The sequence below is a fragment of the Pholcus phalangioides genome, unplaced genomic scaffold, assembly GCF_987345545.1.
Source record: "Pholcus phalangioides strain wild (caught in Gottingen) unplaced genomic scaffold, Ppha-v1.0 ptg000021l_1, whole genome shotgun sequence".
Taxonomy (NCBI): Eukaryota; Metazoa; Arthropoda; class Arachnida; order Araneae; family Pholcidae; genus Pholcus; species Pholcus phalangioides.
Genome location: NW_028301614.1, coordinates 11,680,769 through 11,708,256, shown reverse-complemented (window position 1 = coordinate 11,708,256; position 27,488 = coordinate 11,680,769). Strand labels below are relative to the sequence as shown.

The window sequence follows — 27,488 nt, the reverse complement described above, 5'->3', positions numbered from 1 at the left end:
AATGGATGCCGGGTGATTGGAAGATAAGACTACTATTGTCACAGAACAAGTGTGTTGAGATTCTGGAGAAAAGTAAAAAAATAAAATTTCAAGCAGATAAATTTCTACTATTTAGAGAAATTTTTTGTCAAAAAGTTTTTTCTGAGCCAAGTGTTAGAAACAATATCCACTCGAATTTTTTTTTGGGGGGGGGGGGGGGGAAGGGCTCGGGCCCATGGGCCGGATACAAGTTTACGCCTATGGCCGATCGTGACAATTTCACATCGCGAAAATCCGGATTTGGCGAACAGGGTCGGCTCGAGGAAAAAAATCTACCCATGCGAAACCTATTTCTGGTGCTACTGACCACGTTTTTTTTGGTCGACAAAGCCTTTTTCACCTTTTTAACTCCCCTCCTACAGCGGCGCCCAATATGTCCGCACCTGCATTGGTAGGGGAGGGTCAAAAGGAGGAGTTTGTACTAGGAGCATACTATTATATATAAATGTCCTACCTTTCCAAAACATGGAGAGAATGAAATGTTTGCACCCTTTCTTGCATTGCTGGGATGGTACATTACTCCGTCACGTATTGCTGGGATGTTGCTTAACATTATATCACCAAGAGAACTATCAATTATGTGTGAATGGGTTGCACTACAATGCAAAAAATTACAAGTGAAATCAGTTCAGAGAATAGAGAGATAGATATTGGGCAGACACATATTCAAACTTTGTAACCTTGAAAGCAGCCCAAAGTTCAAAATTTTCCAACTGTTTCTGACAAAACTTTTGGCATTTCACTGAAAAATTACCCCTTTTATTGCAGATATAGTTAGTTTTTAGTTCTGCTCCATTTTCAAAATTTCTGTTCCAAAAATGAAAGTTTGCTGCTCCAAAATGGATGAGGGGCATTTGCACCCCTGATGATGTACAAATTCAAATGTGTATTTGCATGAAAATCTGTTTTAAGTCAGATGTTCTAATTTTTTTTAAACAAAGAGGAAAAAGTAATTAGGCATTTCGGGACACCTTCAATCTACTCTACGCAAATTCTTTGCCACTGATATGCTCAAAAAGAACCTTTGAAGATGGAAATGTAAATTACAACCATAGGGTAAATTTCAGCTTACTAACTTCAGCATTTCATGAACTGTATTCGTAAATTTCTGGGATGTTCTAATTTTTTAAAACAAACGTATATTAAGGAAACATATTTTCTGGGTATTATGCTGAGGTTAACTCTGAAAGAAAAGTCATCTGGTCTCTGCTAGGACTGAGAAAAACTTTTTTACTGTCCTGGGACTATTTGCTGAAGTTAAGAGGCTACTAATGCCTGTACTTCAACACCTCATTGCCACAGTGCGTGAAATAAGGGAGGCAGGGCCATCATTTCAACTTTTGAATGGTTGGCCCAACAGGCCCCCAAAATGACAGGCCTGAGGCAGGGTCATGTCTCCAGTGGTAAGATGGTAGCATACTTCCCCGATTTACAAGAGGACCTGGGTTTGAGTCCTGGCGAAGACCAAATGACTTTTCTTTCAGAGTTAATTTTGGTGTAATAACCAAAAAATGTTTCCTTGATATATTGGGCTGAGAAAAAAGTCAAACATGTATGAATTCTTTGAAGATGGCAAAACCAATTGTAAGTAGGAATTCATGGTTTTTCGTAGTTATTTGATTATCATTGGTTTTATCTTGGTGTTAAAAAGATCAGGTATTGCAGTTCCTTTCCTTCAGGGGGGGGGGGGAATTAACAGTCATGCTGTGCTTGAAAAAACATTTATTAAAAAATCCATAATATTTGTCCATTTACAAACTTAACAAAAATTAATATGTACAAAGTAGCAAATAGGAGCATGAAAACTTTAAAATTTTTTATTAAAAAGATTCATTTTATAAAATGCTGTCAAATGAAATTTTAAATTTTTGATTTATTGAGGGCCTATTAAATATCAAAATCTTCCTCATCGACCATATCATTTTTGAATTGCTGTTTTACTTTTTCAAGTAGCTTTGAATCATTCATGATCTCCAGAGCAAGGATTGCCATACACTGAGTTGTTATCAGAGTTCCCGCTTGTGCTTCTGGTTTCCCTGATGCCTCTGTGAATTCTGCAGAGTGGTTGACAGCTCTAGAATTTATGGAATAGGTTGGATGGATGCTGGGTACAACATAGGATACATTGCCCATGTCTGTAGATGCCATGAACGGTATTACTCTATGGTTTCCATCTTGAAACTCCACCCCTAAAAAATATGTGAAATTAGAATATTTGTAAAGCAAAGACTGTATCACAGAAAAATTTGGCAAAGAAAATTATACACTGACATTTTGAGTAATAAGAGAATTTTTTCAACTCAACTGATATTTTATGGTAATTTCTTAGTGATTTTACTCCATTCCACTTTTTAGTCACCTTCAATAGTTCAATCCTCACTGAATAGCAAATTTTAAAAAAAGCTTATTGGAAACATTAAAAGTGAACTTTTAATTTATATTAAATACACCTTATTAAATGTTGTATCTTATTATTATTAAGGTACAACAATTGAAAACTGTTGTACCTTGAAATAGTCAACAATTTTAAGCAGATATTATAGAAATGGACACGTGGATGGGTATAGGAATGAATGGACATCTCTGTGAAAAGCATGACAAAAACGTATGCACTATTTTAGCAAAAGTCAGAACCTACAGAGAAGTAAGAACCTACACCTTGTATACTTAAATTTGTCTACCATATTTATCATTGACACTTCAAAAGTGACAATTGTCTACAGAAAAAACTAAATGACTTGCTAAGTATCCATGTAAGGACTAATAAACACACATGTCTCACTTGTAAAGTTATTACATATGTGTGACCATAATGATTCCAAATAGAATCATTAAATTTCTCTGCAAATATTTTACTAGTAGAGTACTCAAATCCAATTTATGCATATTATTCTCTGATCATCATAAATAATAGAAACCAATATCAATGAAATACATGTGCACAATATGTACAGTAAAAGATCTCTGTTATGGTCACCAGTGAGACAATAAAATTTGTCTGTAAAAGAGGTGCGACTGTTATTAGGGGTTTGAAATGCATACTTTTATACAAGAGAAAATATTTGGCTGTAAAAGAGGGGTGACCGCATCTGAGAAATGTCTGTTAAAGAGAATCTCCATACCATTCGAAATGAAACTTGATCTGAAAGATAAACACATAAGGATGTCTAATATTTTAGCATTTCATGAAATATTTAATGTTTTTCATCAATCAAAATAAATACATGACTAAATACTGAACCATGGAATTAGACAATGAAAAATGTAACAATACCCTTTATAATGATAATTGCCTATAAACATTACTCCTCTCTGGTCTTGATACACTATTTCATATCTTGTGTTAATATATTCCATCTATGATAATAACTCCCTTATAATGATACACTTCTCTGGTTCCCTTGAGTATTGTTATATAGGTGTTTCAATGAATAATTAAATATTAATTGGATGATTCACAAAAAATTAGACAAATTTACCCATTTTTTCTGCATGCTTTTTGTAAACTTCACTCATGATCTTATTGTGGATGACAGGTTTATATCCACAGTCAACATCACGCATGATATCAATTTCACATCCAGTGGCTTCAGCTGCACTCTTGCAACAAGCAAACACCCTTGCTTCTAAATTTTTATAGTCTTTCAACGTAGCAGCTCTATAATAATACTGCACTTCTGTGAGGCCTGGTATCACATTGGGTGCACTCCCACCATTAGAAATTATACCTGGAAAATGTAGTTACAATGAAAAAAAAATATGCTATCACACACAGCTTGGAAATATCAAGTAATCAGAGTTGACTTTACAGTATAAACTAATGAATATACCATACTATAATGAATATACATATACTATTTTTCAGTATCAACATGTACAGAACAGACCTTGTTATAGGTAAGAAAAAAATTAAATAGTTGCCAAGATATATTTGGGCATACAAGAGAAAATGTGTTTTTAAAATGATTCATTGATTTAATTCATAAATCGTTTTCCGTTTCTAATTTTGTTGTTGTTTTAATTACTTTTGGAATCACTTTCCTCATTCATTTTTTGCCTAAGTGCCATTCTGGCAAAGAATTGAGGCTTAAATATCAAATCTGAAAGAAAAATTAAAGAAATATGAAATCTCTCGTAAAGTGGCCAAGTGTGGCCAGAAAATGAGGGCAGTCCTGTTTTTTTGCGAATAAGTTCACTGTCCCAAAAAGTGCTTACTGGATGCCTGTTTGTCCTTGTTTTCAAATTATGTGATTAAATTAAATTATTTTTCAATATTTAGTTGGCAAGACTTTTTATTATGAAATTTCAAATTACCCAAATCATAAGTACCAGAACCTAGGAGCTGAGACCATTTGAGACCCCCCTCCATAATTTATGGAAATGCCCATATAATAATTTATAGGCCCATAATTAATTTCAAAACACCCTAAACTATATTTGTTGATGCAGTTGGATATTATAAGGCAATACAGAGCCATTAATTTTCATTTTCATACTTGAAAAGATATAAATAAACGGTTGAAATCAATGTTATTGCATGAATATTCAACTCAAAAGTAGGTCCAGCTAATTATGTTATACTTAATTTTCTGGGCTCTGTATCTCCAAGTGAACTCAATATTTCAAAAATGCTGATTTAAATTAAATTTTTAAAATCATTGATGTGGTGGAAAACCCCACTAAATTTCCGCATTTCTATGTTAAAATTTGCAATTTTGACATTGATTTCTAAGGGGATTTTTGATTACTGAGGGTGCTATTTGCTGCCTTGAACAGCACTTCTTCAAATGAGCTAAAAAAATTTTATAACTTTTTAATTTTTTTATACTTGGAAAGAAATTGTTGCAAAATGGGAGAGAATTTCGGAAGAATCAACTCGATGTTTGGCGATTCAGCACACATTATCTGGCGAGATTGGCAATCTGGCACTCGTTATTTGGCGAGATTGACGATTTAACGCTCGTTATTTGGCGAGATAAGCGATTTAACGCTCGCTATTCGGCAAAGTTTCTCAACTAACATTCGTAATTCGGGGACATGCGCGTTTTACTCCCGGAATGAAATTTTTTTTCACGAAACATCAGGATTTAACACAATGACGATCGACTACAGTAATTTCTGCTGCTTCCAGTGGTGACTTTTTTTTTAAACGGAAACACACGCATTTGCACTTTGAGGTGCCGATAGTTTAAGTATAGTGAAATAAAACACGCTCTTCTCGGAAAGAATCGTTTCGTGGCTAGCAGGAACAAAAATTTTTTGGCGTCCTTTCCGAAATTCCGGCATACTGAAGCGAAATTTGCTATTTGGCACAGAAAAATACGAAAATACGCTATGATGGCGCAAGATATTAGTTTAGGCGCAGTGTTCCCACCCCTGTATAATATTTTATCACGTGTATATATTATTTATAATTTTTATTAATTGCATTTTTAATTGGGTTGCTGTATTTTTGAAATATATGACATCCATATTTTTATGGGCATCTTTTTCTCAGCCATTTCGTTGGGCATTTTGCCTGTTGTGGCGTTGAATTTGTACTCTTATTAGAGATTAACTTTCCAGTATTTTATTTATGCACACAGCAAAATATGTTCCATATATTGGAAATCTTTGGATTCACATCAATATTTTATGCGGAAGAAAATATTTGTCTCACGAAATACCAAAAAAAAAAAAAAAGAAGAATGAAACGTACCATGTACTCTACACGTTGGTTTGATGTGTTGTCTCAAAAGAGCAATATTATTATATGAAGCTACAGCAGCATCCAATGCATTAAGGCCTTCCCATGGGTAACCACAAGCATGAGCTTCTCTGCCAGAATATGTCACAGTTATCTGGAAAGATTAAAATATCTATATACAGGGTGATTATAAAAAAACTATCCAGACATATGGGCCCCTAACTATCATACCATTCACAGAAACTGAATGAAATTTTGGCATAAGGTATTTTGATGTATGCGCTCAAGAATGATATGGAAAACAACAGTGTCACTCTAACAGTTACGGTTACAGTGAGAAAATTTCGAAAATATCAAATGGCAACACCAAGTTTTTTGTATTGGAATGTGATCTCCATTGTGAAAAACCCTAAATAGCGTTCGAACGGCAACTGTAGCATGAAAATCACCGGCGGTAGATAGGCTAAAAGTGAGGACAATCAACAAGGACAGAGAAGCAGCATAAAATAAAGCATTTTATTGTGTTTCACAAATTTTCCACATGACCTTGTGGAGGACTAATCAGGCTGGGATCTCAGCCGAAGAAACGGTGTGACGAATGAAACGAACATTAATGCTCTGGTGCACGGCAAAGTCCTTTTTACTTTTTCCTTGCCTAGCTCCGGGGATTTTCGTGCTACAGGTGCCATTCCAACGCTATTTAGTGTTTTTCAGTATGGAGATCGCATTCCAATACAAAAAACTTGGTGTTGCCATTTGATATTTTCGAAATTTTCTCACTGTAACCATAACTGTTAGAGTGATACTGTTGTTTTCCATATCATTCTTGAGCGCATACCTCAAAATACCTTATGCCAAAATTTCATTCAGTTTCTGTGAATGGTATGATAGTTAGGGGCCCATATGTCGGGATAGTTTTTGTATAATTCACCCCCGTATATAAAACTGAAAGTTCTAAGGAGACAGAATGCTTTATGATGAATCTGCCTTCACATACTTAATACATCACATCTGTAGATATGGATTTTTTTCATCAATAAAAATAATTTGCCAGTGGTTTTGTCTTTTCTCTGTAATTTAAAAGAATAAACCAACAAACAACTGATAACAGTCCTGATGGATCATGCGGCAGTGATTTACAGCCAGCTACCTCCTAAGTGGCATTTAAAAGAATAGAAGGTGTCTAAAAATCTAATTATGTCACTAATACAGGGCTGGGCAAATCAAAAAAAAAAAAAAAAATCTAGGCACCAGAAAATTTTTTTTACCCATAGAAAAAAGGCCAAAATATTGCTTCTTTTGACTTTTATTCCAAACATTTTGTGCTGCTCTCAGCCTGCGATTTAGAAACGACACAAAGAAAATTTTGGGCGCCAATATCAGTTTTTTAGTTACCATTGCGACCTGATGTCTGGGATTTGTCCAGTCCTGTACTAAAAGCACAATATTAAGTCCAATTACGTTACCAAAAAGAAGAAAACTGTAAAAAACTTACATGGCAAGCAATTAGAGCAGGGATTCTCAAACTGTGAGCTACCAATTTAAGTCAGAGTTTAAATCAGGTTTTTCAAAGAGACTCTTTGTTAAACTGCTCTGGGGAGGCGCAAATAAGTGCTGATTAGGTAAAAGGGCACCACAGGTGCAAAAAATTTGAGAACCCCTGAATTAGAGTGTTATATAAAATTAATTTTGATAATGAATGTACTGAATAAATTTAACAAATTCAAAATTTTTCTATCAAAAACTTCAACTAAAATCTTTGTAAATATGATTAGATTTCCCATAAAAAAATTTACTACTAAATTTCGCACATGTACGTCATAAAAAATTCCTCTTAACTATAATGCACTATGTACCATAAGATAATTGTTTTTAAGCAACGCGAGTTATGTGTTGAGCAGTGCTGCTATCCATCTTAATTCACTACGCTAGTGCGTAGATTAGTATTTTTTTCTTTTCTAATAAGAAAACAGCAATTGGGTCAATCAAAAACAGCAGGTATGTTAGAAAAAGATGTAACTTACACGGCCACAAGATATAAAAGGTGGGTATATATGATCATAAACACTTGGATGAGACATGATAGCAGCATCAATTGTCTTGAATGTCCCTGAACGAATCAATCGAATCTTTCCTCCACCACCTTCTTCTGCAGGAGTCCCTAGAACCAACACCTGGAGATGGGGGAGAAAAAATAGAAATGTGTATTCATGTTATGAATGATATACTGTTTATAAAATATGTTATTTTATAAGTATTTGTGCAAGATCAAAAATGGATATTTCATAATAATGTATTTTTATATATAAAACTAAAATTACATCTTTAGCATAAGAATCAGGAACTGATCTTGAAATTCAATTTTATCAATTTGAGAGGGGCCATTTTTTTATTATTTATGAGCAGGGCATTTCCCTTGAGCACAAATTATAGCTGAGGTGACCAGTCCCCCATTTTATGAATTTTTAAATAATGCCAAATGAATGAATAGAAGATGTAACCAAATAAAAATAGATAGAATCATAAAAAAAACTCACTGAAATCAAAGATGCTTTACCGTATTCCCACAAATGATCCGCCATGCCAAAAAACATTGAGGGACAGTAGTTTTCCGACTTGAAAGAGCTAGTGATTACCAGCATGCTGGGTAAAATGAGTTTTTGATATCATTACATTTAATGAAATTAAATTCACCTTATTAATTACTTTCTTGTATTAATTAAACACACATTTTGTTTCTATTTCTTCCGCTTTTCAGGTAACGATTTTAGACAAAACTCCTTTGCATGATTTTTTTATTTTATGCTCAGCACCAGTGGCGGATCCAGGGGGGGGCGATAGGGGCGATCGCCCCCCCCAAGAGCCTTTAAACAATAGGTGAAGGGGCGATCGCCCCTCCCAAGAGCCTTCAAGCAAACATAACTCCAGTTACCTCACTTTTTTTCTTTATTAATCCTTAAATTTTTTAATTAATTTCCTTTTTTTCTCAAAGTTCCTTTCCCTAAAATTTGTTCCCCAAGTTCCACCTTGAGATTTCTTCTGCTGGTAAGGTAAAAAAAATAAAGAAGTCATAGCCGGAGGAGGGTCAATTGTATTCCCACCAATTCTACAGGGATTCAATGCGATTCGGCTGCCTAGCGCCTAAGGGCTCGTGTAGAGAGGCAAAAAAATGTACACCCTTCAGTTTTCTTGGTAATGCGCAATAAAGCACAAGCCATCCAATAAGATGAATCATCGTTTTCTAGCCTTTGTTATCTCTTTTTTTTAAATTCAGTCCTGAAACACGCAAGCTTGACGAAGATCAAAAAATGGAAATATCTTCGAAAAAAACTGTTTTTGGTAAGTAAAAATTTTAAAATTTTTAAATAAATGGGTGTTAAGAAAATTAATTCTATTACTTTTGTAGCACATCTGGGGTTTTCCCAGAGAATGAAGCTGCATTCGCTTACGGATTCACTGATAATGACATTAACGGGGGGTTCCCCACAGAGTGAGGCTAACAGGGCTCAGGACGATTCTCATCATTTTTTGATTTTCACTCCACAAATTCACTATAGTGGGGCCTAAAAGTATGAAAAATCTCAGCAAAGCCCCCCCCCCCCTCCTCGAAAACGTAGCTCTCACTATATGAAAATGTATGTCTATATGTAAATATATCTATGAAAATATAGGCCTCGGCCCCATCTAATAATTAAAGCCTTTGTAATTTGAAATAAGTACCTGGATTAAACATTATAAGTGGATCTTATATATATATATACGTCTCTATAGTCTGAGCATTAGTTGAAGATGGAACCACGAAAATGAATCGCACTAAGCGGGAAAAGGTTCTAAGAGCAGTGCCGCAACCAGATGCTTGGTCAGCATCTTGGTGTCCCTTGTAATGTTAAAGGGCAGGTAAAAGGTTGAAATTCACGCCCCCCCCCCTCCGGTCCAGTGCCCGGGGCACCAAACCTACCTCTTCTTCCCATGTTTCGGCCTTGAGGAACGTTATAAGTGGAATCTACTATATAAAATTGATTGTGTGGTGTCGGATGTTCTGCGGGAATTAAATTTAACCACCATCTTTTCAGACAAAACATCTGAAAATTAATATTGTGCACTTGATAATCATAATTAAATATTAATGAAAATCATTCCAATTTGCATGAAAGTAAGCTTTTGCTATTTAAAAAAACTGTTTTTGAATAGGTTTTTGACAACCATATAGTCTGCACAAAATTGAATAAGAAATTTATTATTTTAAATCGCGCAATATTAGAATTTCATTAGGAAGTTTTTTTACTCTTAAATTTTTCTTAATTATGCAGACAAATTAGTACCCACATATTTTATTGAAATATGCGTCAATTATTTCTTGTTATCGAAAACAGTCTATACTTGTTTCAACTTTTCAATGCTATATTTTCATATTTAAAAATATTTTCATATTTTATCTTGACGTCCTATTCGAATAAGCAAGATTTACCATTTAGTATTTCGCGTATTTGTGTTTCCAAGATTTTATATTTCCTGATTAGTAATTCCCTGAAATTCGTGCTAAGGTGGTTCCAAATTAAAGTTTTCATCCTTTATGAGTTGTTTATTTGAAACCGAACCAGAGATTCAGGTTAGAAGATTGAGAGTAATTTTGATGTTCAGTCAGAAGCGCATTTATGGTCTTGCCGATTTGAAGGCTATTCAAATTTCACCGCCCTTCCACTCAAGTCTAATTTTCTCGACTACTCTATCCACGAATTTTCCATCCCATGTTATAGCCCCCTTCCCCCCACTCCTGCAAGTACACCTGTATTAAAGTCACTTTTTTAAAGGTCTGTCCCACGAGAGTTTGTTAGGGGACGCTGGATAAGATAATTAAAGTTAAAGAAAATAAAAGTCTTTGTCAGGATCCGCGGTCGTCTCGGGCTTCGGGGAAGCAATAATTTTTAAGGCTTTCAATACAAAGGCAGAGGAATGAGCGTCTTCCTTTGTGAATGACCGAACAAGCACGGTTTACTTCATGCCGGCTGTTATTTTTGCGGTTTATGTCCGACAAAGACTTTTATTAACTTTAATTATCTTACCCAGCGTCCCCTAGCAAACGCTCGTGGGACGGACCTTTTAGTCATTTACATGTTTGCACCCTGTTTTGGTCACACGTGTTTGACGCTGGTTTTGGTAATTGTTTCGTTACTTACACGCGCTCTAGACAATACCGTCTTAACGCATTCCCCGCGGGCGGGGGCCTCAAATGCAGAGGGGCCTCTGGTTTAAAATTTTAAAAGTAAACGTGTCTCGCCAGGTAGGGGGCTTAGAAAAATTACTTTTTCCGAGGGCCCCAGTATACGCTTCTGACGGCTGACTCTAGGCCACTCACTGAACTGGTCCCTCACTCTTTGTCACTCATTTGACCATTCACATTCTTACTCCCGCTCTAAGTCACGCTTTTGCTCATTCACGTGCTTGCAAACTCTCTAGGTCACTCACTGACACGGTCACTTGCTGTCTGGGAAGAGGTGGGTTTATTTGAGGGTTATAAAAATTTCACCGCCCTTCTCCCATTTTGCTAATTTTCTTGGCCACTCAATCCTCAAATTTGCTGACCTTCTGAACTTGCCGCCCTGGGCTGTAGCCCATTTAGTTCTCCTGTAAATAGGACATTGTCTTCAGTAACGGGGCATGAGGATGGTTAAAATCAGTGTTGCAAAAAAAAATTGAGGGGAAAAACTGAAAAATTACCAGCTAAAAAAAAAGACTGATGGAATTCAATTTTTCTAGAACAAATAGAGATATGAATTATTAGTACAGTAGACTCTCGCTAATCTGGCACATATCACACCAGGGTGTACTGGGTTAACGAAATCGCCGAATTACTGCAAATTTATTGAAAAAGTCCATTTAAATAACAAACTTCTGCTCATAAACATGTGCGCACTATGTTTTCCTCTTCTATGCTCGGAGAAAACCGGCCTAAAAACACCGGATTACTGGAGGGATTATTGAAAGTCTGACTCTATACGTAGTAGGATGGGAAACTTTATTTGAAGACAAAAATGGGTTTCAGACGCAAAATATTTTCATAAATCGGGTATACAAACATGGAAATTTGTAATTTTTTTAATTTTATCGTCTCGTTTGAAAATTGTAAGTGATAAATGAGGAAGTTAAAGGTATTATTTATAAATACAGACATGTCATAAATGGGTGTTTTATTGTGTGTAGTACTTATTTTCATTTTAAGAAAGGATACAAGTTTGGTGTGCTATAAAATTGTTCACAGAAAGAAAAATTAATTGTCTAGAACGTGAGTAACTGAAAGAAGACTGCTTAATGTTCTCTACACCAATCGCCAAGTCCTCGAAGCGTATACGTGAACACGAAAAGTTACTGGAGTGAGTGTAGCTCGGCTTTGGATGCTTGAGTTTCCAGCAGCGGTTCCGAACCTTTTCAGTGCATACGCCAAGCAGATCATGAGTAAATACTAAACAAAGTATTGAGCGAAACAAGAGGGACCACCTTAGGGACCCCATGGATGGAAACAAAGTCCCTTTGGTCGGGTCCAGTGCCGAGTGGGGAGTACTGAGCTGATATGAATTAGTACGAGACAAGCAGAGCCAGTTGAGGGCCCCACATGGATCTGCCGGCAAATAGATAGAATTCTCTATCGAACGAGACAGACCCCAGAGGGCTCACCTGGAATCACTGATGTAAACAAAGCTCATTTGGCCGATCCCATCACCGGCATTCAAAATCTGAACAGGGAAAACATCTACCCTGTGCTGTACTGAAACCGAAACTGCCTTATCACGGACCCTACATATGAGAGGACAAAAGCTGTGCCGCATAGGTTCAGCTTTTTATCTGAAGCCATGAAGTCATTTAAAGTTTGAGCGGTCACAAGAATTTTTCGCAAGCTCAGTGCGACCCGTTACGGGTAAGGGGGCTGTCAATGTGCGCGTAGTGCTACCTATTTATTTGATAACTACTTTGTTGTTGTGCGTAAAGTTCATGTTCCCAAGGGTGGAGCTGACAGGGCCGGCGACGATTCTCATCATTTTTTTTGTTTTTTTAAGCTATAAATTAACTATAAAGGGGCCCTTGAAAAGTCTGGTCTGGGGGCCCACTAGAGGCTTTAGCCTAGGGGCCCCGCTCTAGGATGTGGAGGCCATGGTCAGGGCTTTAGATAATTTTTTTTCCCTTCAAATGTTCAAGGATCGTCTCTATTAAACGAGGTTTCTTGTATCCGAGTTAGCTTAGAATTCATTTTCTCTGGTTGACCGAGATCCTTATTTTATTCATATTATTTTGCCTAATTGTTATCATAACGTCACAAAGAGAAACGTTTAATACTTTCACAGGGATAAAAAAAATTAAATTTAAAAGGAAAGTATCTCTCTACTTTGACTTGAAAAGCTGGGAAAAAGCATTTATTGAATACATTCGGATGAATTTTTATTTGTGCACATTGTTTTGTCCGGTTAACTGTGAGCCTTAATTTTTAATTTTTATCAAGCGAAGGAGGAAGTAGTATTCTAGGAACATTTTAAAATACCAATTCTTCATACGCTTTTCATATTCTGCTCTCTTTTCATCTGCAAAGTTTTTATTTATTTGTGCAATTGCTCATGATACTGTTAATAAAAAAACATTTTTAACTGGTAATGTGCATCAGAATTCCTTACAATGTTTATAAATATAACACACATTATTCAGTCTGCACCTCAAACTTTTTTTTCGTACGGTATTTTTTGCGAGGGTAGCCGGCACAAACGTTCAAATTTATTATCAAAAACAGCTTATTCATTAATTGTAACACCAGTTGCTGCAAGCAAGTTTTTAAATAAGTATGTTGCATATTGAAAAAATATAATTTTTATAAATATAAATTTTAATTTAGATTTAATTTTTAACTGCCTTCATTTTTTAATTAATTTTTATTTTCAATTAAAATGTAATCGTAATTAATTTTAATCAATTAATTTTTTAAATGAAAATTAATTGAAAGTTTTAAATAATTTTAATTCTTAATTAATTTTTTATTAGTTTTTTTATTTCAAGTACGTTTGGCACCTGCGGACACTAGGTTGGGTCTCACCGATCGACATCTTCATTGTAAAAAATCGCCCCCCCCAACACATCACCCTGGATCCGCGCCTGCTCAGCACTTACTTAACTCATTTGTCCACTAACAGCGACTTTGAGTCACTGCTAGTCAGACAAGTCGCTGTTTGTATTCACAAGACTGAATCCATTGCTCAGAAAGTACAAGAGCTTCATCCATTAGCAGCAATCTTTAGCCAGTGATTTCCAATTACAACAGCAGATGAGAAACATTTCTGATTCCTGTGGTATCATGTGGCTTTTGCTGTATCTGTGCAGGCAAAGTATAGTTGTTTATTTCTTTTGCACCATTTTTGCTCTGTTTTTCCCCCTTCCTCCTCTTTTTATCTCTCTCCCTCCCTCCTCGCATAAAGATGGAAGCTAAAAATTTTATAATTGCCATTTATGGGTTGTGATGGTAAGTAGTAATCAATTAAAATAAGATAATTTATTAATTTACAACAAGAACATCTTCTCGAAGTTTGTCTCAGATGTCTCATTAAGTATGTGGACTTCAATAAATAAATTTTCTTAAAAATTTTAGTTTTCCAATATCTTCTCAAGATTATTTAATGAACACATTCGTCTGCATGGAGTGCAGTCACCAACTGAGTAGCGTGTAGAAGTCGCTTTCAGTAGACGAAGTCAGATTACCTTTGTCCTCAGATTCAATGTTAGCTATTGCTGCTCTCTTAGCTAGCTGCATGTTGTCGCTTCCAGTGTGTACGACCGGCCTTATAGTTCAGTTTAGGCAATATCTTTTTTAAGGGACCAATTTATTCAAGGAGTTAAAAATCATCAGTATACTTTCATATCTTGAATCAGCCACTTTGCACAACATTCAACTTTTCGCAGTCCTACGTCGAGGTGGACTCGACATATATCTACATCAGGAAACAACAGTATTTCATTGTTACAAGGGCCTCTTACGAACCCAAAAACCTTTGGACGATGCACCACCAATAATTTCCATTAACCTTAAATCAGCATTTCTCACCCTTTCTGAGTCCAAGTACCAAACAAATGTCTGAAACAAATTGATGGCTCACTTGTGTCCCATATTACAGGATATTTCTAATTTCAATTTTGATTTTTTTATACATTTGTCTTGTTTTTCAAGCTTATTTGGATTTTTAATACTTATTAAACTCATGAATACAAAGTGTTTTCATAATATATAAATTATATTATGATAATTATAGTGAAAAATATAAATATTCGTCTCAGATATTTGTCAGGTTCGTTTTTTTTACACAATTTTTCAGCAATTTTAACAACAATTGGTTATTGTTTTTACTTCTGGCAACGTATTTGATCACAATTGGAGATGTCCTGTATTTTGTCCTATTTAAGATTCCAGTTTACCATATTTTTCTAAATAAAATATGGTCATTGTAGAGATGTGAGAATATTCTTTTGGATGTAAAAATGGAGAATAATAGAGAATATTCATTGTTCTTTTAAATAATTTAAATTTTTTTACTAATTTTGTTTATATTGCGAAATACAAATCAGTTTCCATTGCCTGAAACATTTACAACAAAACAATTTTTGGTATAACCCATAGCTGCCAACTTTTGAAAATGAAAATTCGGGAGATTTTCGCGCACACCCGTATTTTATGCTAAAACCACTCCCTAATAAATACAATAGGGATTTTTCCAAATAAAATAGGGATTTTCCAAACATAAAAGTTAAAGCGTAGGGAATAAAATCCCTACTCAAAAACTGAAGTGAAATTAAAATAGGGATTTTACACACATGGAAGTTAAATCCTTGGGAATAAAATTCCTACGCAAAAAAACAAGTGAAATTGGAGGCCAAAACTTCAATGATGTAAAAATAAATATTGTGTTCAATCAGAAACGCCGTGAACAAACATTCTGAGCGAATGACCCCAAAATCATTGGAAGATGAAGGAAAACACCGTCAATTTTTGAAGAACACTGACTTTTTGTGACACTTGCTTGATGTGTTTTTTTCACTTCACGACTGATGATGGCAGTCTTTCCATGACCGATGTTTATGTCCGTAACACAACTTGTACAAAAAGGAAAAATCGACTTTCTTCTGGAACGTTTGATGAAAGGAAATTCATTGGAATAAGTATCTTTAAAATTGATTAAATATGTTTTTGCTTATCAGTATTCATGTTTTGCTATATCGCACGTACGTAACTTCAACAAAAGAAATTTTGACCACATGTGCATCACCATAATCTTCAATTATTATCCAGGATTATTGGCTGCTAAGCCATTTCCCTGCACGATAAGACAAACAACTTTCTTGTTACCATCAAAGGGTTTGTAAAACTTCCTTAAAAAGGGAATTTCCCCATTTACGACGTGTGACGTCATTTCGAAAGGGAAAAAAAAGAGGCTTCATGCCCCACAAGAAATTCCTTAGGGATTTTTTTTAATGAAGTAGGGAATTTTTAGGAACAAGTAGGGATTTTTGTGATTTTCGTAAAAATTCGGGAGATTTAAGAACTTTTCGGGAGATCGAGCGATGAAGATAAAATTCGGGAGATTCCCGAAAAATTCGGGAGACTTGGCCGCTATGGTATAACCCCCCCCCCCCCCCCCCCCCCAATGACAACTTTTAGTTCGAGAATATTCTCCAGGTCATGATGAGAGGTTTTAAAAGTTTGGTTATGAAGATTTTAGAAACCTTTATATTGAAACCTTAAAAAATTATTTTAAAATTAGATAAATTTTCAGAAATAACTTCACAACAAAAGAAATTAAACCAAAGTTGATTGATAAAGGAAGCTATTCTTACATAATCACTTTCATTATAAGAAGATACAGAACTGTTGTTTTTTTTTAATGCACATACATTCAAATTCTGTATCACTCACATTTTTTTAAAAGTTGTGCAATTCAACATTGTTGGTTTAATTTTCTTGCTTTCAAACTCTAATATATTGGTCTACAAACTTCAATATACCCATCTTCTTGACAGGAACAGAGACGGGGATATATATATTTACAAATATATCTTGAGAATATTCTCTCAAAGGACTACTATTATGAATTCCTAGAGAATATTAGTATCGAAAATAATTATTCTCAAGTTATTTATCGAGATTAGCCTATTTATTATAATATATGTTATTACATATATTCTTGATAATACTCTCTGGAAAGATTTCGGTAACTGAAGAATATTCTCATCTAGGAGAATATTTTCTGGAAGCACTATTATTAATAACTTCAGAATAATTCTTATTATTTTCTATAAGAATATTCCCAGTAATTTATGAAAGTAGTCCTTCCAGAGAATATTCTCAAGGATATTATACGTAACTACATTATAAATAACAGGAGAATATTCTCATCAAGAACTTATAAGAATATTCTAAAGTTATTTGTAATAGTAGTCCTATCAGAGAATATTCTCTGAAAGATTATTCTCGAGAATTTTACATCTCTAGGTCATCGGATCATTTGAATATGTTTTTTGTGAAACACATTTTTTTATTGCATTTGCAGCAGTCCTATACACCCATCAGCAAATTTAGCAATAGTAATTACAGAATTGCATTTAAAGCAATAAATTAAATTTTTTGACAAAATTTAGTGATACTCCGTATTTAGGATTGTATTTTCCTCAATGACGTATAGTGAACCTAAGTATAAAGATGTAATTTTTTATTTGAACTCATACCATTATTACTAACATCAATCACATTTTTTAAATAATTTTTCATTTTTAGAATTAAATTATCAAGTCTGCCTGCGGACCACCTATGCCATCTTTGCGGACCATAGGTTGAGAAACGCTGCCCTGAACAATTAAACTTAAATCAGTGTTACTCAGTCACTAATAGAAATCAGTAGTCTATTAGAGGAATGCTCAGTTATCTATAGTCAAACAAAATTTTGAATAAACATGCAATCTGAACTCAATCATAAATCAACATCCCTATTTATATTAATTATTTTCAGAAATACTTAGAAATTTAACGTGAGAGAGAACACAAATCGACTACCATTCCTGATCACCTTAAAAAATATGTTTCTTGAAATTGCTTAGGGTTTCAATCAAGAGCAGCTCGAGTTTACCTGCCACCCGAGTGCAAAGCCTCATGAGCTGCCCCAAAAGACAAGCCTGGTGGGAGAATTACGGGGCTCCAGCCTAAGGGACCTTAAGATAAACCTGTGATTTTTTAGAGCAAAATTATTTACGGAGCAAAATGTTGGTGAACATACTTCCTGCTTTTTGGTCCAGAATTATTTTACCGTTCTTAATGTTGCCATATAACTTAATCTTCAAAACAGCACTTATTGGTGAGCCATCATCACTTACACTTACCCTGTAAAGATAATGATTTTTCATTAAGAAATTCATTTTAAAGGCGGTTCTGCTGTTCCAGGGGCCGGACAAGTGAAAAGCAGACCCCCCCCCCCCCTTGCCTTAATTTGACCATTCTGGAAAAAATACTAGATGAGGGCACCAAAATGCGCAATTGCTTTTTTGAGATAGATAATATAGAATAGGGTGGTTCTCGGCCGCTGCTTGAGACAGGGAGGTTTACTAGCTAAATCCAAGGTAAATGTGTGAAATATGTTTAATTGATCAAAAAATAATATAGAATATGATTTCTGTCTGCTCTGGAAGGACACCAAATTTTTTAATTTATAACTTTTTTCCCCTTAGGAGTTTTTGGGATAAATTGTGAGGGAGGGGATAGGCAGGAGCCAAAAATAAGTCCCACACAGTCAGAGATTTTGTCTCGAGTCGCCCAGATAGATTACATTCTTGTTTCTGGTATTACCTCAGCCCTGTCTTTTCCTCAATATTTTCATCACTGAGATATGGCTCAAAAGAATGATGTCGTGTTAATTGCTATTGTTAGACTCCAAAATTTTTTTAAAATTCCTAACTAAAATCTAAGCTGTTGCCCCTTACGGCCTGCCCCCTGGGTACACCCCTCCCCCTGCATCTTAGCTTCAATTACCTCTGGTTACAACAAACGCTGAATGTTATAATTCTCGTGATGGAAATCATTGCATACTTTTTGCAAATGTTATTCAAATTATTCAATTCCCCATCAAGGTCAAGTTGTATTGAGAAGATTAACTACACACACAAAGCAGCACTGAATTTTAAATTACCGACTGAACAGTATTATTGAACAGATTTGGAAAAAGAATGTTCTTTTTCTGTTCAGAAAAATTTAGCCAGAATAAAAAAAAGGTTCAGCATGTTGGAAAATATGTGGTTTTCCAGCATTCTGCTTATTTTCACAACATGTCATGAAAACTGAGAGTATGTGTGAATGCCAGATGGTAAAATTATTGAAAAATATCATTGGGCAATGTAATACTACACATTATGCATAACTTGTGATTCTTAAAAACAAAACAGCCTAAATTTTATACACATCCCTGCAATATGCAGTTATATACAACAGATATTGGTTAAATGATAACATACTTTACCATGAATCCCTATATTTGCATCTAGGACTGCCTTGATGGCAAGACCAGCTCCTATACCAGATTCTGCAATGAGGTTGTGTCCACAAGCATGTCCAACAACAGGCAAGGCATCATATTCACACAATACAGCGATGGTAGGCCCTGACCCTGTATCAAATATGAATTACACATTTTTTTTACAGCAAGTTAATATATATATATATATATATATACGAGGCGCAATTCAAAATTAAGGGACAATCACAGTAATGAAATCGAAACAATTGAAAAAATGACAAATTTATTGGTTTCAAAAATTTACGTGATTTCTTTATTTCTCTACATAATCATCATGTCATTCCAAACACTTTTGATAACATGAAACAAGTTTCTTCAAACCTTCTACATAAAATTCTGCCGCCTGGGATTTCAGCCAGTTTTGCACTGCAATTTTCAATTCCTCACTTTTCTCAAAACGTGTAGATGCAAGCCAGTTTTTGAGATGTCGGAAGATATGATAGTTACTGGGGCGAGATCAGGACTATAAGGGGGATGATCAAAAATCTCCCACCTGAATTTTTGAATTGTTTCCATAGTGTGTGCAGCCATGCATTATCGTGAAGTAGAACATGCCTGAGCTTAGCATCCCCCATCATCTATTTTGAATGGCACGATGCAATTTAGAAAGTGTTTCACAATAGACTTATAATGTAATGATTGTTCCCGGTTCCATAAAATCAATCAAAAGTGCACCCTTTTGGTCCCAGAGTACAGTTGCCATGATTTTCCTTTGAGACTGGATTTCTTTAAATTTTTTCAGTTTTGGTGAACCTGAATGACGCCACTGCATGGATTGTTGTTTTGTCTCAGCATTGATGTATGAAATCCATGTTTCATCACCAGTGATGATATGGGAACATAATGCTGCTCAAATTCACACAATTGACGGTGAATTTGAGCAGCATTATGTCCTCTTGCATTTAGAAATCTAATCACTGATCAAATTTCACAACTGGTGGGATTTGTTATTACCACACTGTCTTGCAAAGGCAGACAACAATCAAATGACTGCAATATCATCCCAACAAACCAAGTAATGCTACCACGCATGTGTGAACCAATCAGTGTAGCCGGTATCGGTATTCAATTTTTATACCTGTGAGTGCGATCTGCCCTCAATTTTGAACTGCTCCTCTTATATATATCTAATCACAGTAACCTATAGTAGTCATCAAACTTGCTCGATGCTAGCATATTTTCCCCCTTATGCCAGAAACATGAATGTGCAAATTTCTAAAACTTTGGAAATGACATTTAATGTTTACTCGACTCATGTTCTTTCTATCTATGTCATTTTTCCTAAGATGTTTAGAAGCATGTTTTTCAATTCTAGTAATAATATTCTTTTGTGTAGAGCGAAGTGTTTGAATCAATATCAGTCTGTTAGCATTATGGAAGTTATTTTTTTCATTCATTTATACATTGTGTCATACACATACCATTTTCTCAGTATGTTACATTGTTTTTATTTTTGGAATATCTTAATTCTCTCAGACTTTACATTTCCATTTTTATTAATTTATTGCGCACATGGCGTTAGAGTCCAGAAATTATGTTTTTATTGAAAACAGACTTTTTAAAAAACTTTTTTTGCCCTGCCCATTTTATTATTTAAAAGAGAGTCTGGGTTTTTATTATATTTCAAAGAATACTTATTTATACACCAGGAGCAGTGCTATCCGAAAATATTAAACTTTGAGAGTAATTTCGATCCTCTTCAAAATTTTAAGGAGGAATTTTTTTCAGTGTGAGTGAACTCTATTAGAAAAAATTACTAAAAAATTTAAGAGTATTTTCAGAGCCGCCCCTTAGGGGTGTGCGATCACACAAGATCCCATGCTTTGTGAGGCTCCGCACAAACGATAAATTATTGAAGGCTTTCACCAATTCTAAAATTATTTCTTGCATGGTTTGTAAATTTTCATCAATTCAAGAATTATTAATTTTCATTAATTCTCAATTTTGGAATAATTTCTTTTATCAGAGATAGACAGATTTTTTCCCCCAGCCCAAGATATACAGGAAACATATTTTCTGGATATTATGCTGAGGTGAACTCGGAATGAAAAGCAGTCTTTTCTCTGACGGGACATGAACCCTGGTCCTATTGCATACTGCGCAAGCATGCTGCCATCTACACCACAGGAGGCATGACCCTGCCTTCCTTATTTCAAGCACTGTGGCGTGAGGCGCTGAAATAAAGACATTAGTTACCTCTCTTAACTTCAAGAAATGGCCCCAAGATGGAACGCTGTGTCACGCTGGGCGATTCACGTTACACTCGGCATGAAAAACCTATTTCTAGGAAAACCCTGCTTAAGCAGGGTTTTCCTAGGAGCAGGTTTCCTGTTCCGCGCGCAACGTGATTCACGAAGCGCGACACACCGTCCACTCATCAATAAGAAAAGCAGCATAACTGTTTTCCTACAGAGTGCCATATGTCTCACGACAGTGCTTTACATCGGGCGTGATTGGCCGACTGCTTCTGGAGGAGTCAAATGCGTCGTGCATCGCATGTTTTACCGATGTTCTCTTCACTCTTGTGTTTTTTTTCCCTTCCCTTCAAACTGGAGCATGCAGACGACAGAGCAGCCAAGACCATATACTATAATATAGCCACCCTGATCTGATGCGCCACGCTAGGAAAACAAATGCGTAGCGTAATTATGCAACACATTTCTGCCGAATCGAAATCACCTAATTTGGTTCACGCTGGGGAAAAAACCTATTCCTAGGAAAACCCGGCTTTAAGGAAATAATAAGTGACAGGAAAAAAAAACGCACTCGGAAAGAAATGCCCGACCAGGAAGAAAAGCGCCAAAGAAAGAAAATGGATTATACACTACAGCTGCTTCCGATTTTTTTCTTTGGCAAAAACTTAGCTTCATTTCGCTCTTGGCGAATTCTCGTCATGCTTTCAGACGTTTATTCTTGCCAAATGAAAAAAATTGCCAACAGGGGATTATGCAAAAGCTGTTGCCAAAAAAAAATAGAAAACCGTATATTAAGAACAAACCACCAATTTCATTTGAATAATTGCCCGGCTCGATTTTTACCAATTATTAATAATTTTACAAGAAGTCCTTCTACCATTGGAATATTCAGCTCTGAAGGCCGTCGGAACAACGTAATGGGGAGTGACATCGAAACCTCGGTCTTTTAAAACTTTGACGAGAAGTTCGTGAGCAAATTTCTCCTCGTATCTGAGCTCCGGATGTTTCCAAATGTCTTGGCTGATGCTGTTCAAAAATTCGGCTTCGGCTGCGACGGTTCGTTTCACGATTTCAACAGCGGCGTCCATTTTATTGCGAGTAAAACGAACTTCGAGTTAAACCAGTTTAAAAGAATACTCGACCTCCAAAACGAAGCGAAGGACTTGATGATAGCGGTAAGATGATTGAAGTGATAAAATCTGATGGGGGCAGGGGACACACCATCTTTATTTATGTACAGATGAGTGTGTTCTGGCCTTTGAAATGACTGATCCACTACGTTTCGGGGATGTTCAACCTTTACGGCCGTATTCACCACTCACGGTCCTGAAACGCGGATCAGTTGAAACCCGTTTCAGTTTTAGAACGAATTTGGCATTCACCAGTGAGTCTCGAGTGCGTATCAAGTGAAACTCGGTTCAGTTGGCGAGTATTTGGCGTATATTAGCTTGGCGAGAGTAGATCCGACGCTGATTGGATGAAGGGTTTTTGATCTTCTAATGAAGTAGAAAACTCAATGGTTGGATTCTTGTGTTTACGTTTTCCAACAATTTTTTTTCCATAAGCAAAATATGGTTTTATCATCCCCTGTTTAATGGAAATTCCATTTCATTCCAGCTACGGTTTTCTTTCCTACTTCCGCTATATCTATAATGATGGTTTTTCATTTCGCTACGGAATTGCTAATATTCTCAGATTAGATGAATGCTGTAAATGAATAAATTGATTTGATTTATCGCAAGTACAATCAGCTTATGCGCTTTTCATTGCTTTGAAGGAAAAAAAAATGTATCAGCACATACAAATTTTATAAATCGTGAATGAAATGAAGGAAAAAAGGACGGTTGCAATTGTGTAAAATTTATATTTTAAAAAATACTAATAAATTTGCAAATTTTTCAAAAAATAATTTTATCTGAATATTTTTTAAATTATGATTGTTTTGTACCTGAAATCAAATTTTTAGATACACATTAAAATGAAAAAGTACAAAATTCAGTGAATTTGATTTCCAAAAATTTTTTTTTATGCTAATAGTAATTAGCACTAGTGTTAATAGTAATTCTTGTGATGCACATTGAATATTAAATTACTGAACATTAATAGCTATATTTCCTATTAGCCAAATAAGTTAATATCTGAGACTGATTTTTTGTAATTTGTTGAAACTTGATAGTTGTATGCAATCCTTCCTACACACAAGATGTGCCCCCTCTCAATGTATAAAATGCTAAACCCAACGGTTTTCTTTTCAACAAAAAACTGTTCCAACATGTGTACTAGTTTTTTTGATTAGCTTACATAAAAAGTTAGATTCAGTTCAAAACAGTTCATTATATTATTAAATATAAGTTGAAAGGACGTCCTTGAAGCTGAAAGATTCTTAAAAATAAAAACTCTGTAAACAAAGTTTCAAATCTGACAGTCAATACAAGCATTAGTGTGTGGACAATTTTTTTTTTTAATGTGTAAAATGCCTTTGAATCATGTTTAACTAAAGGGTAAACTAATAGCCAAGACTAAAAATTAAAAAAAAACTTGACATATATTGATAGATTCAATGTCATTATTCATCAACAAAATCATTTTCCATCTCTCTTTTTACTAGCAGGATTGGTAGTTAAATCTGGATTTTTTTTTTCAAATATATACCGTAATTACATGATAATCACAATCTAGTAATTCGTTACTTTCAAAATTTACACTGTAACTTGAACATAATTAAGGCACAAATTCAAACTACGTAAAAAAAAAGCTAACATTTTCCTCACTTAAGAAATAACAACAAATCAATTATCAAAAATAATTTATTCATATTTATATGGAAGTATTTGAGATTGCTAAAAAAATAATGGTACGTATAACACACACACAAACATTGTAAATAAATATTGAGATTTTCTTCCATGATTGAGTCAGCTCGTCTTCAGTGGCCACATTTTATCATAGATGTGTTTTTACCCTACTTTTGCTCCCAAATACTTGTTTCATCTGAAAAATTAAAAACATAGTTTTCATGAAAAAAAATTTCCCTAAAGAATGAAGCAAATCATACTCATGTGTTGTGATTTCAAATACAGTGAAATCATACTGCATAATACGAATAAAGCGCATGTAATCAGCAATCACGTGGTACTAGTTATGTAATGATAGATTACTTAAATATTATAAATTTCACTTAATCATTGCCCAATGCAGGCATGAACTGCACATAAATAAGGTTCCAAAAAGTAATTTCATGAATTTTTGAATTGGTGTTTTGAGCACGAAAGGTATGATCACACACTAAAATCTCAATAAAATGATATTCTGCAAATCAAGAAAAAATATCATTGTAGAGGGATTGCTGTTGTATTAAGATTAGAGATGTAAAATTCTTGAGAATATTGTAACGAAGGACTCTGTAAAGACTACTATTGTAAATAACTTGAGAATATTCTTATTATTCTTAATAAGAATATTCTCCAGTTATTTATAATATAATTATATATAATATCCTAGAGAATATACTCTGGAAAGACTACTTTTATAAATTACTGGGGAATATTCTTATAAAAAATAATAAGAATTATTCTCAAGTTATTTCTCATATTAATATTCTCATCTCTAATCGAGTGGCAGCAGTTTTTGATTTATAATTATACTATTTTTATTTTTAATTATACTATAGGAATTTCCAAACAAGACTTTCAAAATATTGATGTATAGGGATTTATTTTTATAGCAAGTATCATTGTAGTGAGGTTTAACTGTAAATAATAAACGAATGAACGCAAAATATTGATGCACGAATAGAATGAAATGAGCTGATAATTATATGATTTTGGATAATGAGAGTGCATCACAGAAAATATTTTTTGTTGTGCACGTGTTTTCATTTGTGCAAATACTGTGGATTCTGCTTATAAAGGTTTTTTTTTCAAAAAATTACCATGAAAAATGTAAGCGGGGAAAATGCTTTAAACAGGAAATCTTAATAAAAATTAATTCGAGTACTAAGCAGGAAAATATTATACATGGGAATGTTATAAGCGAGATCGACTGAATATGAGGAAAATGTCATGTTTACACACAGCAGCAAAATATCAGCAAAGTATCAAATAAATATATTCTTGCCAAGAGGTAAAAGCTAAAAAAATACAACATATTTTGCTTGGCATTAATATAAATATTTTCATATTAGATACGAAACATTTCATACACAAATCTATATTTTAGAGTGTTGGTGAATATTGTATTGTTTAGGAATTAAAATGCACTACTGTAATGATCGCTTTTGCCTAGTACATTTTGCGAGTTCTTAATGTACGAGGCTCCTCAAGAGAAAAAAAGGCCCCACAAAAATGAGATCTGGTTGAAATTTTCTAGAATTTACCAGGTAGGACCACAGAAAAATTTCTCGTCCCCGGGGGGGGGGGGGAGGCCCATCATGCTCTTAAGATTGTCCTGGTTAGGGAAAAAAATTTTTTGTATACACTGTATACAAGTGACTATTCCTGCAATTCAAGAGAGATATTCATGACTTCTTTTCAGACCAATGATACATTATTTTCAGAGAGGGAAAAAACTTCAAAAGCGTGACACTATACCCTGCCATTTTAACCTTTAGGTCAGGACCGTAAATAAGCTGGGGCAACCGGAGCACTTTCCAAGGGCTGAGAGAATGGGGGGGGGGGCCTCACAAAAATGTACACTTTATTTTACATAATAATACTTTCAGCGGCCCCCACTCAAGAAAAAAGTCTGCATCGAGAGAGCCCACTACCAGTGCTGTCTTAACGGATGGGCGTACCCGAGCACGGCCCGGGGGCCTCGAGAGAAGAGGGGGCCTCACAAAAATGAGATTTGGTTGAAATTTTCTGTAATTTACCTGGTAGGTCCTCAGAAAAGCCACTTGGCCCGGGGGCCCATGGTGTTCTTAAGACGGCCCTGCCCGCTACGACCCTGTTTCAGGTACCATAAAGACGAATTTGTCATTAATATCAATACATTAGTATATTACTCATATTATTAAATAATCATTATTTGATAATGATCATTTTGTTAGCGAATGAAGTTCAGATTTGAAGGAAATCATAGAAAAGTATCATTACTCACCACCTTTCGTCACTTGTTGATGGCTTCAAGAAGTAGTTGAAAGCTTTCATTGATCGGGGATAATTACTTAACATATATTTAATACCTAAACGCGGTCACTCATCACCTTATAATTAATAAATTATTCTAAATTCCCTATTTCATTCCGGGTCATCGTAAAAACATTACTATGTCGATGTTTGTGTTTGCAGCGACGATAATGTTCACTGCGCATGCGCTGAAACTCGATCCACCCTGCTGGATCGCCGATATCGGAGGTTCAGTTTCAGGCTCGAAAAGCTGGTCCGTGGATCTCGATTCAGGGGTGGTGAATACCAATTTTGAGGTGAAACGCGGTTTAGAACCTGGATCGCGTTCTGAACCTGGACGGTGAATACGGCCGTTAGGCGAGTGCGCGAAACTTCGTTGATCTGAAAATGTGTTATGGGCCACTTAATTAAAACGACTTGGGCCATGCCGGAACCAGTGCGTGTGTGAATCTAGCGTGAAGTTTGTTTCTGTGTAATGCTTGATGCATTGCTGCTGCCATCTATATTTCGAACCATGAGTGAAGTGTAAAGCAGGTTTTCTTGCGTCACATGAGCCGAATAAGGGTTTTTCAAATATTACGTAAGCAACGTTTTAGCCATTTTTGACCCCCCCCCCCCACTCCAGCAAAATTTCGTCATCACTACCCCCCTACCTCCTAACGCATATTGGTGGGATCAGAAACGTATGGTGCGGGAGGAGGGGGATGGGGGGCTCGTTCACCTACCACCCAGACGAAAAAAAAAATTTCATGCAAAAAATATTTTAAAAAAGAAATTAAAATTTCGAAAGACAATACATTTATGTTGTTTTATAATCGATTTCTGTTAATTTCAATACTATTTGAAAGGTAAGAACTCA

General features: G+C 35.2%; 1 protein-coding gene and 1 long non-coding RNA gene across 3 annotated transcripts; both read right to left on the bottom strand.

The window, feature by feature from the left end:
* Positions 1-1,746: 1,746 nt before the first annotated feature.
* LOC149070621 (peptidase M20 domain-containing protein 2-like) lies at positions 1,747-22,836 on the bottom strand. 2 transcript variants are annotated; one of them, XM_089249175.1, is made up of 6 exons: positions 22,381-22,836; positions 19,247-19,398; positions 7,750-7,899; positions 5,738-5,879; positions 3,519-3,767; positions 1,747-2,228 (listed from the first exon to the last, which is right to left on the bottom strand). In XM_089249175.1, the coding sequence occupies exons 1-6, from the start codon at positions 22,589-22,591 to the stop codon at positions 1,927-1,929; spliced, it is 1,206 nt and encodes a 401-aa protein (XP_089105301.1). In that variant the 5' UTR covers positions 22,592-22,836; the 3' UTR covers positions 1,747-1,926. The 2 variants fall into 2 exon arrangements, with proteins under 2 accessions (XP_089105301.1, XP_089105302.1); XM_089249176.1 differs by having other exon boundaries at positions 22,646-22,817.
* Positions 22,837-24,296: 1,460 nt separating this feature from the next.
* On the bottom strand, positions 24,297-27,084 carry LOC149070620 (uncharacterized). The gene is made up of 2 exons (XR_016195033.1): positions 26,601-27,084; positions 24,297-24,494 (listed from the first exon to the last, which is right to left on the bottom strand). It is a non-coding gene; the product is annotated as an uncharacterized LOC149070620 (long non-coding RNA).
* Positions 27,085-27,488: the final 404 nt, after the last annotated feature.

Coding starts and splice junctions, on each gene's coding strand:
- LOC149070621 (XM_089249175.1), bottom strand. CDS start 22,591: ATGGACGCCGCTGTTGAAATCGTGAAACGAACCGTCGCAGCCGAAGCC. Junction 19,399..22,380: donor CAGAGCTGAATATTCCAATG/GTAGAAGGACTT, acceptor TATTTGATACAG/GGTCAGGGCCTACCATCGCT. Junction 2,229..3,518: donor AAAGCATGCAGAAAAAATGG/GTAAATTTGTCT, acceptor CATATTTTTTAG/GGGTGGAGTTTCAAGATGGA.